The sequence below is a fragment of the Semicossyphus pulcher genome, unplaced genomic scaffold (genome assembly GCF_022749685.1).
Source record: "Semicossyphus pulcher isolate SPU_LCO1_2020_fin unplaced genomic scaffold, fSemPul1.0.p SCAF_25, whole genome shotgun sequence".
In the NCBI taxonomy this organism is placed as follows: Eukaryota; Metazoa; Chordata; class Actinopteri; order Labriformes; family Labridae; genus Semicossyphus; species Semicossyphus pulcher.
The window spans coordinates 229595-243733 of NW_027211699.1; the positions used below are offsets into that span (position 1 = coordinate 229595).

The window sequence follows — 14139 nt, forward strand, 5'->3', positions numbered from 1 at the left end:
AAATGCTACATCTGAGTGAAGGGATTGTCTTGGAGGCTTTGCATACGCTGGAGTGGAGTGTGGAAATGATGCAGGATATGCTGGGATGTGCGAGCACCCGGGCTGCTTCAGCTTTAGACGCACTCCACCGGTCTTATACAAACATCCCCGTTCCCAGGAGGACATAAGCCTGTTAGGGCTGCAGCCGCAGAAATAGACAGTGCAGCAGCGGTAGAAAGTAATGTGATGTAATTTCTGTGCACTTCACTCATACTCGATATGTACCCATTATTTATTCAGAATATAGCATTTGAAGTTGTTCCTCTGTGGTACAACAGATGCTTGTTAGCTCTCTGATGGTTTCTCTGCTGGTCTCGGCAGCACATGAATAGCAGAAGGCACAAGGATAGGCTGGCCGGAAAACCACCCAAACCCAAATTTACCCCCCACAGCAAGAGCCAGCCGAGCTCCAGCTTAGCGGTAAGTCTCAGCATGAAGACACAGACAAACAAAACACTGCAAATGTGCCTGCATGCACACACACTCGAGGGGGACAAACAAGTCATAATTGCTTTTCTCTTACAGCAAATACGCTTGAACATGCTGCACACATGTTGGAATAAATCCAGTCGAGCTTGTAAACTAATGCATGTTTAAGCAGTTTCTGTTACAGTTAACTGATTTGACCCCAGCCCCAACAGACACACTGTTACAACACACTCAGAGATCTTGTTACACGGCGCTCAGGGGCTTCTGTGTCTTGCTCCTGTGTGCCTGCACTGTCATAGAGGTTAAGCACACTGTTGTACTCAGTGAGTCCCCTCCCCCTGAGACAGGTCTAAAATAGTCCTTCTCCCTCCCCTGACCAGCTCTGACAACAGCAGCCTGAATCAGCACTCCAGATTAATCACTTCTCTGCTCCTGTCATATACACACCTCCCCATCTCTCCCTCTCCCCACACTCCTCCTCCTCCTCCTCCTCCTCCTCCTTCCTATACAGAACGTGAGATGGAGTGGCTATGCAGGCGTGGCTGTGTCTGCCATGAAGAAAGCATTCAGCCAGTACAATCTCACCTCCCTCTCCTCGCAGGTCAGTGGCAGGAGAGGCCGAGTCTGGGGTTGGATTTAAGAGATGGCTGAACTTTAGGCCTGGCCACGCGGGCAGGGGACCGAGCAGGGGAAATGAACTAATGATTGATTTTTCTGTTTTTGTTTCTTTTTTTTCTTTAAAAAGAGGTGCTACTCGTTTTACGCTCTGTGGGCGATGTCAATAGAGTTGTGATGTGGGAGGAGAGATTTCTGGTACCTGTTGTTTCTGGCAGAAGATATCACATTCATTTTTTTTTTCATTCAGTTATAACACTTAGATCACTTACAATTGGAGCAGCTTTGTTGGGCATGTAACGCTCCCATTAAAAAACAAAAATATGAGGCTGCAGACGTAAATATTTGAGGGGGGGCAGTAACAATGACTCCCGAGGTAGACTCAGCAAGAGACATCCGATCATAGAGCTTAAAGCTTCTTATAAGGACTTTTAGATTTCAGTCCAATTTTGCTTAATTTGGCGTCGCGCTTTGTTCACAAATTCAAGGACGAAGTGTTTTGTATTTTGCTAAATATTTGTGCCTCTGACCAGCTTCTTCTTACAGCAGTGACCGCTAAGGCTTATGGGTACTGTATCTACAGAAGAATCACGTGTTTCCATGTTAAGTGATGTCTAAGATAGTGCGTGAAGAATGATTTAAGATGGGAATACAGAACAGGGAAAAACCACAGACTGTATAAAAAGATGGAAGACATGACAGCTCCCTAAAAGTGAAGCCAAAACATCTCTATCGCCCCCTGCTGACTGGCTCCAGTATAGGTCACAAAGCCCGCCTCCTCCATGTTAACAGATGGGATGAGTCAAATGTCAAACATGTCATTATAGTTAGTTCTTATCATGCTGATTTACGTTCAAGTGTGCATTTTTCTGACAAGTTTATTTTTAATTAGTTATTTCGTGTAAAAATTATGATTGACAGCTCTGTTGACATACGGCTCCTGCAGCCGACGAAGACAATCACTACAGTGTATATCTGTGAACGTCTGCTTCAGACCAACACAAGAAGCTGTTCTGCTCTTAAACATGCAGGCGTGCAGGATCTTTGCTGGTTTTTTTTGATAAGTTAAGTGTGTGTTTAGGTTAGCGGAAGTGGCTACAGCAGCTCCAATCGCCGATCTCTACTGGCTCCAAATGACGTCACCATTGCAAGATGGCAGCGCCTGCCACAGGGGGTATTTTGGCTTCAATTTCATACAATGAGAGCAGATCGCGTTGTCCATCTATATACAGTCAATGGAAAAACACATCCCTCCCACTTTGCAACTCTGTGTACTAACATTAGCTCAGTCTGTTTGTACTTTAAACAATTTGTTGAGGTCTGTGTGAAATTTGCTAAACTATTTTCAACACTTGAAAATCATCTCCAGGAATAAACATCATCCTGAGCGAATTCCTGTTTAATGCATGATCCCCTCTCTGACCTCTTTGTGGCATGAAACTATGAGTTCTTTAAAGGTTTCATGCTGGAGAGGTCTGCATCTTTGTGAATCAAATTCTGACCCTCTGTCGGTTTAAAAAGGTTTGTAGTTCGTTTATTCACAGAAGACAGCAGCTGTAGTCAGATCGGACCCAGAAAAACCTTTGCAGCAAAGTCTCCTTTCATCGTATATTCAGTATCTTCCAGCAGTTGTTGCTTTGCCAATAAATTGCTAAATATTCATCAGGGAAGCTGCTGCTGTAAAAGGGCAAACTAAAGACTTTGTAAACCTCTCGTTACAAAGCTTCATTACGGTTTGACATGTTCTTGTCAAAGATTTATGGCAGCATGTGGGAGACATGCATCTTAGCAAACCTCATCTAAGCTAATATCCATGCATCAATATCAAGGCCAGTGAGTAAAGCAGGTAATAAAATCTGAAGCTTTCTCAGAATAAATGTCAGCCATCTAAATCTTGTAATATGTCCTTACTGTAGACCTTGCATTAACCTGTGTATATCTGTCTATCAGGAAACCAGTTGTGGATGGTATTTATGGAGTAATGTATAACATGCATTCCTCTGTGTGTGCAAACAGGCCCCTGAGTTTGGGGAACCTGCTTGCTCTGCCCTCACTGTGATCTTCTCTCGTTCTCACCGCTCCCCCTCCTGTCTTCTCCAGACCAAACTGGCCTTGCAGAAGCAGCTGACCAAGAGCTTGACAACTGGCTTCCTGCCCAGCCCCCTCACCCCGCCAACTCTGTGCACAGTGGCGACTAACCCGCTGGCTTTGCGCCACCCAGTGGGCACCACCACCTTCATCCAGACCCCCTTCCTGGGCCCCGCACTGTTCCGGCCCGCCCCGGGGCCGCTGCGGGCCACACACACACCCATCATCTTCTCCCCTTACTAAAGACTCGACCCCCCTTCCTGTGTGAGCTCCACCCCCGTCCCTTTACCAAACCCCAGGCCCTCCTCAAGTGTGACCCACATGACAAAGGCCACACGCAAACTATGCAGCCACCTACCGAGGAAACAGTGCACAAGTCCTGACGCTCCGTAGGCCGTTTGGCCTGAGAGCTGTTCTTATCCTAAAGGCCAAGATCCCCATCATGCCTTCTTTCTGCTCCTCTTACCATGACCTCAGGAGCAGGACCGGCCTCCAGACAGAGACTGGTGCACAGAGGCCGCTTTTATAGCCATTCATGGGTCAACATGGTTCGGATTCTGGATATTATTGTGTAATTTATTAGAGAACAAATATAGACAAGTGTAGATGTATGTTTAGTGTGGTTGCCACAAAATAAGGTCCCTTTACTTGATGCTCTTTTAAAATGTTTTTAACTTATTGGCCGGGGGGTTTTGATGGAAGGTGGGAGGATCAGAGATCATTAAAGCAGCTGAACTGGCAGCATCCTCCTGTGTGTGACGAGCGGCGTCACTGATCAGTGTTTCAACAAGCGTAAGGGACCAGCTGAGGTCAATCGCTGTCACATATCAGGTTGGATATGGAAATGAAAGACGAACTTGAGTCCTCACTGTTGGCTGTATTTGGATTACTACATACACTAACTACAGACACACACATCTCCATATATTAAACCCTTGTTGTGCCATTTTGCACCTCCAGCCCCTCAAGTTTCCTCAGCCCCTGACTCGTACAATTAAAACCATTCCTCCTCTCTTTATGTCTGAGTCACAGCCTCAGTCAGAGCCTTCTAGATTATTTTTGCGCCCCTGTATCCTCAGGATTAAACACTCATTAAGGTCCAGAAAAGGTCAGCTTGTCAACTCCACTTTGTTTCAATTTGCAGATCTGTCTTCTCTTTGGAATGACTTTTTTTTCCCCTTTTTGCTTCAGTGCATCATTTGTGCAATGCAGCTTGAACGTTATGTTCCTGCCAAGCTGGCGGCATGAAAACATGTTTGCAGCTTTGGAGGTCTTACGTTGCATAAATGGCGCATTTTCTGACCCTCCATGACTGCTCTTTTTCTTCTCCATCCTCCTTCACCCCGCTGTCATCACCTCGCTGTTGCGCTTGATTTTCTGTGGCGTTACCTCAGCATGAGATGATGATGAGGAGCAGGACCCCCCCCTCCTCCCCTCCCTAACATACAGTCGCACACACATTATAAACACTCAATGGATGACTTGAAGCCTTGATGGGATTTCAGAGCTCAGTGAAAGTTTGGGTGCCAGTGGGTGGGGAGGCTGCTCAGCTGGTACTTGATTGACATCCTGTTGCAGTGTCTGCGCACAGCGTGGGAGGGAACAAAGCACAGTGCCATGGCAACCACATTAAAAGCACCTTAAAACTGATTTACTTACAAAAGCAATGATTATTGTGTTGATATTCACCTTCTTTTGCTCTAGGTGTGTGTTTTTTTACAACCCCATGTCGATTCAGTGAGAGATTAGCTTCGAGAAAACAAAAAAACAATCAGGTGAAAATGATCACTTTACGGTAAATCTCACATTTAAAGCAATACATTCAATATGTTTATTTATAATGTGTTTTCAGTGTGTCGATGGCTTTATCTATTCTATACTGTACACACCTGTAACAATGTATGATGTACTCCAACAAGCCAAGGGCCATTCTGAGCAGTCAGCCGGGAGTCATGTGAGGAATGAGGGTGCGCGCGTGTGTGTGTGTGTGTGTGTGTGTGTGTGTGTGTGTGTGTGTGTGTGTGTGACGGTGCTGCCCTCGACGCTCACGCACGTCGGGACTCCAGGCCCGAGACGTTTCACGCGCCGCAGCGAGGGTGCTCCAGCCCCGTGTGACATTGCTGTTTCACTTTCTTAGCGGAGCAGGGCAAAAACTTTTGTATGACTTCCACTGAGCAAAACATTGTTACGTCAGAGACAAGTGTTTGGGATAAGTGTCACATCGACTGTCATATCGCCCGTGTGCTGTCTCCCCACGCAGGATATCTTCTGACACGCAGCCCTCCCTCTGCCAAAACGGACTGTTGGCAAGGTCTCATAAGGACTCGAGGCGTTACACATCATCCTCCCTTCATACCAAATCATGTTCTCTTAAATTACAGCGATGGAGCCGACCCTATGCATTTCTCATTGTGCAATATGTATAGTCGTGTGTGATGCAGCAGTGCCATCTGTCGTACTAACCCTGTAATTGCCATCCAGTGCTAGTGCTTCTACCAAACATCTCATCATATCTATATTTCTGTTTAAGGACCCCCAAGTGTTTTCTGGGTAATCGAAGCCCCCCCCGCCCCAGCCATACTGATGTGATTCCCCCCAGTCGCACTACTCAGTGAACCAGCCAGCCTTTAATCTTCACTGTTTGTTTGTTTATCGCTCAGTGGGAACTCGGACATGAAGACGTGAAACATAAAGAATCTAGAGAAGGCAAACTATATGTAGAAACCATAGAGTAACTATAGAGATTTTATCAGAGTTGTTATCTGTATCATAAAGAACTGCTATTATAGAGGAGGGTAGATTATGTTATAATAGGCTCTTTTATTTCTTTCTTTGTTTATTTACGTGGTTTTACAAACATGTTTTTTTTTAAGTACAAGAGAAAAATATTTAAAAGCTTTTTTTTTCTGTCCTTGACTGAATTAATAATCTAATTAAAGGCCTTTTTTAAAGACAATATCCTAAAGTCACATTAGCCAGGCCTTCTCAGGGGTGACAGGTTGAGCAGACGCTAACATGACCATCCATTCAGGGTATCCCTCCGCAGCTCGAGAGAGCAGGAAACACTGTACGCATGGATGGAGAGACAAAAAAAAATCAAACTTACAGTGCTGTACCATAGAGAGTCAAAGTGATGGAGTTTGGAAAATAAAGCTTTTAGAACTTGTAAAAAAAAAAAAAGGTTTTAATGACGTGTGTGTGTTTTTCCTGCATCACGAGTGAAAAAGAAAAACAGCAACGTCTCAGAAGGCATTGCTTTGATTCAGGTTGACATTTGCGCAGCAACAATATGCGAGTGGGTGTGTGAAAAAAAAAAAAGAACTCAGGCAGATGATTGCTTATGAATAAACAGTGACAACATGAATGCTCACATTTACAAAGATGCTCAGATTTGCACTCGCACTAATTCTTTGATTAAATCCTGTTTGCTTGCAAATCACATTAAAAAAAATCACTACATCATACTAGTCAAAAAGCATGACCACATTAAAGCTGCTCTAAACGTGACGCTGTGTTTGCAGCTGCTCATCCTGCAGACATTTCAGGAAACAACATGTGACAGCAGGACTGGAGCTCAGCCAGGATACAATGGAGAAAGCAAACGGGAACAAGCTGAAGCTGCTGTGTGCGAGCACTGTTGCATGTGTGGCACACAGAGGACCGGTAGAATAATACACCTGAGTGGCTGAGACAGGCTAATCTCCTATATCTGCACTAATTCTCCACAGAGAGACATCCCCTGCGTGCATTGTACTCCGGATTGGATCTTGCTTCTGCAGACAGATTTTGCACTAAACAATGACTCCTCCTTGATTGTCTAAAGCAGCTTCAGCACAGTGAAAGCAATCAGAGAAGCGTCTTCCTGTGTGATAAACTGACTCTTGTCTACCTCTCTGGATAATCATGTATTTATCTCAGTTAGCACTGTAATAATTTCCCTGTTATTTGGATTATTTATTGTCCTCTGCGCCTCAGGCCGTCACACCAGCCTGTCCTTTGTGGAAACAGCAGATAAGCACAGCATCAAGTCCTGCCCCTCCTGCGGTGCCAATCAAAGGAAAGCCATCGGATCCTGCAGCAGTCAGTGAAGTGTGTAATGTGGCAGAAGGACACGATGACCTTGCTGAGCTGTGACACCGGTGTATCCGCTGTATTGATCCATCATCTTATCTGGCTGAGTGACACCCTTATCTCCGGCTGTGGTGGTCGACCCCTGCTCCTCCACTCGGGGGTGACCCCTTACACACGTAGCTTCAGTGTGTGTATGTGTTGAGGCCTCTGTTAAAGTGAAAGCAAATGGATGGATAACGCCAAATAATCAGGTAATAAGACTATTATAACCCTGAATGAGCCAATACTGTTAATTACTATTTATGATAAGCATGTTTATGATTAGATTATAAAACATAATAAAGGATAGATTAACCCCAGTTAGCTCTGCTTGCTACCAAACAGCAGTTAACTCCTAATAAAGGCTTAATAAAGTCATTTGTAATCTTAATAAAGCAAAAAAAACATTTAGTAAACGTAAGTTATATGAAGTTTAGTCTTAGTTTTTATGCTGATATAAATAAATTTAGTAGCTAATTTTACCACAATAAAGTATGATTAACACATAATAACATTGTAATTCAAACGTTTAAAGGCCTCACCAATGCTTACTTCAAAGTCCACCATCGAGGCATGGCCACTTTTAGAAGGCCTCATTTAGCTTAGCATTAGCTGGTATGTGAAAAATAATGTATTTAAGCAATATCACACTCGAGCCTGTGATGTTATACTGAATATCAGCACGGCTGTGATTCGGTTGTTGTTGGTTATGCTGAAGATAATCACAGCTGTGCTGATATTCAGGATAACATCACAGCCTCGGGTGTGATATTGCTTTTATACAACAGTTATACAAACGGCAAATAGTAGTAAACAGTAATAATCAACAGATTATTTTATTCTCCACCAACTGAACTAGCTACACAACTTAACTGAAACAGGACTTTTGTTGCCAAGCAACCCAAACATTCTCCTGCACTCTGTGTTTCCAGGTTACCACAGATCAGCTGTTTTTATCATGCACATTTATCTGTTTGTTTTCATTTATCATCAACCAGTGAAATAAGAGTCTGCTGTGTGATTCAGAGGTACCAGCTTTATCATGGTAGACGTAGACGGCCTGTTGAAGTGGCTGAGGCGGAGTGATGTTGTTCTCTATATTAGCACTCATGGAGCTAATCCAATTAGATTACTTGGTAGGAACTACCTGTTGTATTATAAATTATAACATAATAGTAGCACTGTGGACGGTACAATTACTATTAAATATATACATTTTCACTTTTGTTTTCTTCTCTATATATCTGTTTACCATCACAGATAATTATACATTTGTAAACACAATTACTGCAGCATTGTAAGGAAAATACTGTGTGCGCTGCGACGGTATTTATATTCACACAGTTTTAATTACACAGAAAACACCGAGCAGCTACTGTGCTGTAAATACAGAGCCATCAATATTTCTGCTCTCATGCTGCAAATTGAGGTTAAAAAAAGGCAAAGAGGATGAGAGAAGGAGATGGAGGTTTTAGTTAGCTGAGCAGTGGAATAAATCAATTTGTTTTTCAGCCTCCACAGAGTCTTTATTTAGTCCTTCAATTGTCTTTTTATTGAGTGGTGGGACACAATGTGTCAACACGTCCCCGTGGATAACGTCAAAGGTGTCAAACTCATTCAGCACACTCGCTGGATGCACAAACTATAAGGAAGATCTGATTTGTGCATGGTTCAGACTCCTTCAGCTTGATTTAACCCAGATGAAATCATCCTCAACTTTCAGGACAAAATGATCTGAGTCACAGGCTCGTAGGAAGTCAGCATGACAACGAACAATTGACATAATAGATGGCTTAAGGGCAGCTGGTAATTCCAGCCCACAGAATAAAGGTGGCACTGCTGTTCAGACTGCATGAGTTCACTCCTGTGTGGAATAGTTTTGTTAATCTGACGCGTCATGACTGTGAAAAGAGGGTCAGTGCAGCAGCTTCTCCTCTATTCTCTCTCTGCAAAGAAAAAAACAAGTGTTATCTACTTTATGTGTCCCCTGTGAGAGCTGGATGCTCTGCTGCAGTCATGAGACACGCTGTCATGCTACAGTAAAAGAGCATTACTGGTTGCAACACAAGGGCATCACCCTGTTGGCCCATGACTGTGACTAGCAAGTGTGAATTTCTCTTTGTGGTCAGTGTAGTCTGAAGGAAGAAGAAGGTTCATAAATCACACAGACAAAGTGACAAATCGACCCCAGGCTCCGGCCTGCTCGCGCTCTGTATTTCACATTTTGTGATGTGGATCTTGTTTCTTGTGTGGATCAATACAGAAACAAAGTATTGACAACTTTCTGCAGTCTCTTCCTCACTGTTCAGGACATAAAACTACCACTGTGTGCTGTCATAGTCCAGCTGTGTGATACAATAACTGAGTGAAATGAAATCGCTCAGTTTCTGCTCATTAAAAAGAACATGATTGAAATGGGATGCTACATGATAGCACCCTCTGGGGAAACCAAGGTGAGTGCTATCATTTCCTTTATGTTCCACTTGAGGTTTTCTCATTATCTTACATTAACCTCTCAAGTCAACGTGCCCCCATGGAGCCAGCACATCTATTCCTCTGCCTAAATCTGGATCCTGCATTAACCGATCAATTTGACCTTTTAATGTAAACAGAAAGCTGAAGTAAATAATGTTTCAGTTACTCCTTGAAAACTTTTCCTCTCATATGTTAATATAATATACCACATGTACTTATGACAGTGAGATTAATTTGGCAGAGGCTTTGGTCCAGAGAAATATACAAATGCATTCAATTTTCAAAGGACCTTGCCTGCGCTAGCTTTTATTAGCAATGTATCCATTATAAAGACACAAGAGTGTGCTCAATATAAGGCTAGACTATAAAAGCAAATAATTTTTCAGTATTCATGTTTTTATTCAGAGTTTCATGGAGCTAAATACTTAAAATGTGGATAAGAACATAGTGACAATATTTAGGTTTTAAATAATATTTGTCGGCTTGGACCCTTTTCTATCACGTAATAGGAGCCACTTAATTATGTAATGAATAACAACACACAGCTGTGTAATATCTTTTAAACTGTGCTGCCGCCTTGAATTACGAACTTACTTATTGGTTTATTTTGAAGTGTTTTACCAGAAGTATTGTTTGAAATTCCTGTTGTAGTTCCTCCCTGTGGCCACAAGAGGGCAACAAACACGCGATCCTTATTACATCCAAGTCGATGAAAACTGTATCTAGCCTCACTGTTCCCACTACTCTTTCGTTTCCGTTCTTGCTGCTCATCGTTGGAGTGATTTTAACAAATAATATTAACAGTATTTGTGATAATCGTTTTAACAATTTCTTCAGTTAGAGCCCGGTCTGCTCCGCTACTGACGTTCAGAGCAATGTCAATGCAGGCTTGATAGCATACTCAGGCTTCCGGTAAATACTTTCAGTAAGTAGTCCTCAGTAAAAAAACAAAAAAAAGTAGAAAATAATTAAGATGAAAAAACGTATAAAAAATAAGTTAAGTAAGAAGTTCACACGGATATTTCCATTAAAATGAAACATTTTTGTACCGGAAATTCAGAGACACCTACTGGCCAGTAAACCAACTACAACATGTACGCTATTAAGAGAGTCAGTGATTGGCGTTGGCTTTTTTACTTTTTTAAACTCGGTATGAGTTTTTCTGTCATTAAAATTCAACTGCTCCTTGCCTTTCACATTAAATAAATTTAGCAGTCACAGAGACAAGTCCCCCCATGTCAGGGCTCAACTCTGAGGGACTTGCCTGAAAACTGTTACAAGCAAAAAACTATTTTCTATCTAACAGAAAGGTATTTTTGTATTTAATTACTTGAATAGAATTTGACAAAAACATTCATACTTGTTAGGGACAGAAAATATCATTTTATTTGCTTAAAAAACATGCAAACAAATATCAAGTGAACACATTTTATGGATATGAATGCATAAAAGCTTGATTTTTACAACGAAGAAGTTGCAAGTTTGAAACATGTTGATAGACTCTGCAACAAATGTGTGATATTCAAGACAATAGGAAATTATTTCCCTTTAAATCAAACAAAGTTTAAAAGCTGCTCAGACTTTGATTTGTGTTGCACCCTGAAGAAACAGTTCAGTAGTCCGCTAGTCGCTACATTTGTGTTTTATTTTACATCTTAGTAAAAAAAAAAAAAACAGCCAGCTTCAACTGGTGTAACCAAATCAAATTATTCAATGAGTCGCCTTGTTCATGAGAACACATGTTATTATATAGCGGGTTCGATGCGTTTCATGTGACTCAACCAGAGAAAGTAGCCCCTGTGCCTGCAGAAACCGCTGTTCATCTTTTATCTCATAACTTTAACTTTAAAGCCTGTACAGAGGGCAATATGTTTGAAGGAATGTCATTTATTCACTCTTCGATGTCTAACAGTGAATCTCAGTAAAGAACATATGAAATGTAACAAATCTCCTGATCAACAACAGCACAGTTACTTTACAACATAATGTATCATTAAAATCCCTTCACCTGTCTTTTAACAAAATTCAGCATTTGTGTGATGCAATAATTAGGCGACATGAGTCTGTTCATACATGTAGTGTTCATGTAAATAACATAGTAGCCAGTGTACATGTGAGTTCCTGATACAGCTGTGCAGTGAGCGCAATTAATCTGACATCTTAAAACTCTTACATCTAAGTATAAACTGAAATCAACATGTTGATAGTGGTTCAAGAACATCATTATCATATTTCAAAAAGGGTGATGTCAACAATGGTAATCACAAAGAATGTGGACGAAAGGTTGGACCATAAAACAACCTTATAAAATGGGAACTACTGACAAAAACACCTTGTGTTTTTCGATTTCTTAGATAAAATGCCAAAAGATCCACATTTTCACTCAGTTATGATTAAGTATTTCACCAAAACATCATACCACCAAACAGCACTCGCTTTAACTACATATCCATACAATCATCCTGCATGATAACCGCCTCCTACTACCTCAATCCTTCATAATATCAAGACAGCTTTTAGCAAACCTTCCCTTCAGCACCCCTCTCCTCCCTCCGTCTGGTCATTCAGCTGTCTGTAGAACCGCTTCCCTTGTTCTTGTTGCGACTGAGAGGGAATGTGGACTTGCTCTGAGGCTGGGTCATTTTGCTGGCCAGATAGACAAATGGTTCAATCAGCGTGCGCCGATCCACCACCGACACCTCCCACAGACGCACCTTCTCATTCTTGGCCCAGTTCTGGGCCATGTTAGCATCAACTCTCCTCTCGTCCTGTCTGTCCAGCTTGTTACCCAATACAACGATGGTCACCTATGGATCAGGATCATCAGGTTAGCGCCACATCAGTGTTATCTCTAGTTCTGTCCACATCGGTACAATACAACTAAGCAAGACATAAAGAGAATCATTCAAACAAACATTCAACTTAACAATTAAAAGATCTCATATAATTAGGTTCAGTTCTCACCTCTTTCTTGTCTCTGTGACGGTCGATTTCTTTCTTGAGGGCCTCCATCCGCTTAAAAGATTCTTTACTGTCAATGCTGTAGACAAGCACAAAGCCTTCTGCAAAGGTAAAGTAATGTCGAGGAAACTCCATCCCATCTCGGAGCCCGCGGGTGTCATAGAAGCGCACCTGCTCCCGTGTACCACGGTCAGTTTCTATGGAGCCAATGTAGATGTCCTCCAGGGTCTCCATGGGCTCTGAACCTAACAGTGGACATACAAGCACAGACACATGTGTTGTGACAATGCTTGGTTTGTAATGTATAAAACTGAAAATGTATACATTTCCTTACTTGAAATATTTAGTACTACACATTGTATGACAGGATGTCAGTAAAGAAAACATTAGAAGGTCGGTGTGGAGTTTCTGAAACTTGATTTTCAATGGAAAAAGTTGGCCTTCTTCTTTGAAGAGAGGCGCTGTTTTTTGCTGTTTTAATGTGCCTGTTATCTCAACAGCATTGGAAATGAGGGAATCCTCAATGTCCTCTCGAGAATAAATAAAGTTTTGAAATGAAAAATGCATATGAAAGGAATGAAATGTGTGCCATCTTGTATAATGCTGGTGTGGAAAGCTCTCTCATTTCTATTGCCAAATAATTACTGTGCAATAATGCATTAGATAACAAATGTGCCAGTCTAAGATTTCATAGCTATCAATGGAACAATGACAATAAACAGCCGTATGTACAGTGCACCCAAAACAGACCAATAGTGTTATGTAAATGAATGTATGGTCACATCTGAAATAGTGCTGTCACACGGCAAAAAGCATACCTGCAACATGATTGGCATACAGTAGCTGTTCCAGTACAGCCGTTTTGCCAACTGCAGCCTGGCCACACACAACCACTTTGCAGCTTTTGACCATGATGCACTCTCAGGTCAGAAAATCTGTTTTGGGAATACACAAGTGGGAAGCTGTTGAGTCAAACACTTTACTGATGTCACAGTACCAGTGCATAGCAATATATAAACGGGTTCTGGGTAGCAGCGTTGCAAAATTAATGCCGAATCTATTAAATACTAAAAAAAATCTAGCACGAATAAGAAGCTATAACACGTTTTTAAAGAAATACGTTTGCAACGCTGATAGCAATAATGTTAGGTAGCTAAATTTGTATGCTAACGTCTCTACAGTGAAGCTTAGCATTAGCTTCCGTAGAGATACAGACGCAATTATCACACAAGTAGCTTAATTAAAATGAAACTTACAGACTGAAATAAACATGTGTCTTTAAAAATATACACGCTGGTATTAGCTGCATGTGGGTCGAGTTTGATTAACTATGATTTTAACTTCGCTGTACTCACCGAGCAGACCACTTCCTGTTTACAGTCTACGTCACTGCTGCAGCATGAGGCCCCGCCCCCTCCCCCT

The 14139-nt window shown here is 41.9% G+C and overlaps 2 protein-coding genes across 3 annotated transcripts in view; one reads left to right on the forward strand and one right to left on the reverse strand.

Annotated features, from left to right (window-relative positions):
- The window catches only part of znf385c (zinc finger protein 385C), a 51465-nt gene extending 45149 nt beyond the window's left edge, over window positions 1-6316 (forward strand). The window contains exons 7-9 of the mRNA XM_069676258.1: window positions 361-459; window positions 980-1069; window positions 3184-6316. Of these exons, the coding sequence (XP_069532359.1) occupies window positions 361-459; window positions 980-1069; window positions 3184-3414 (420 nt within the window). The 3' untranslated portion in view covers window positions 3415-6316. The remainder of the gene's footprint in view (window positions 1-360; window positions 460-979; window positions 1070-3183) is intronic.
- Window positions 6317-11128: 4812 nt separating this feature from the next.
- nkiras2 (NFKB inhibitor interacting Ras-like 2) lies at window positions 11129-14139 on the reverse strand. Of its 2 annotated transcripts, none has more exons than XM_069675797.1 (4): window positions 14073-14139; window positions 13536-13652; window positions 12721-12962; window positions 11129-12563 (listed from the first exon to the last, which is right to left on the reverse strand). In XM_069675797.1, the coding sequence occupies exons 2-4, from the start codon at window positions 13627-13629 to the stop codon at window positions 12321-12323; spliced, it is 579 nt and encodes a 192-aa protein (XP_069531898.1). In that variant the 5' UTR covers window positions 13630-13652; window positions 14073-14139; the 3' UTR covers window positions 11129-12320. The 2 variants fall into 2 exon arrangements, with proteins under 2 accessions (XP_069531898.1, XP_069531899.1); XM_069675798.1 differs by lacking the exon at window positions 14073-14139 and adding an exon at window positions 13974-14017.

Excerpts from the sequence above, each read along its gene's own strand:
- nkiras2 (XM_069675797.1), bottom strand. The coding sequence starts at position 13,629 with ATGGTCAAAAGCTGCAAAGTGGTTGTGTGTGGCCAGGCTGCAGTTGGC. Across the intron at positions 12,963-13,535 it reads GTATGCCAATCATGTTGCAG|GTTCAGAGCCCATGGAGACC; the intron begins GTATGCTTTTTG and ends GTCCACTGTTAG. Across the intron at positions 12,564-12,720 it reads GTCACAGAGACAAGAAAGAG|GTGACCATCGTTGTATTGGG; the intron begins GTGAGAACTGAA and ends CCTGATCCATAG.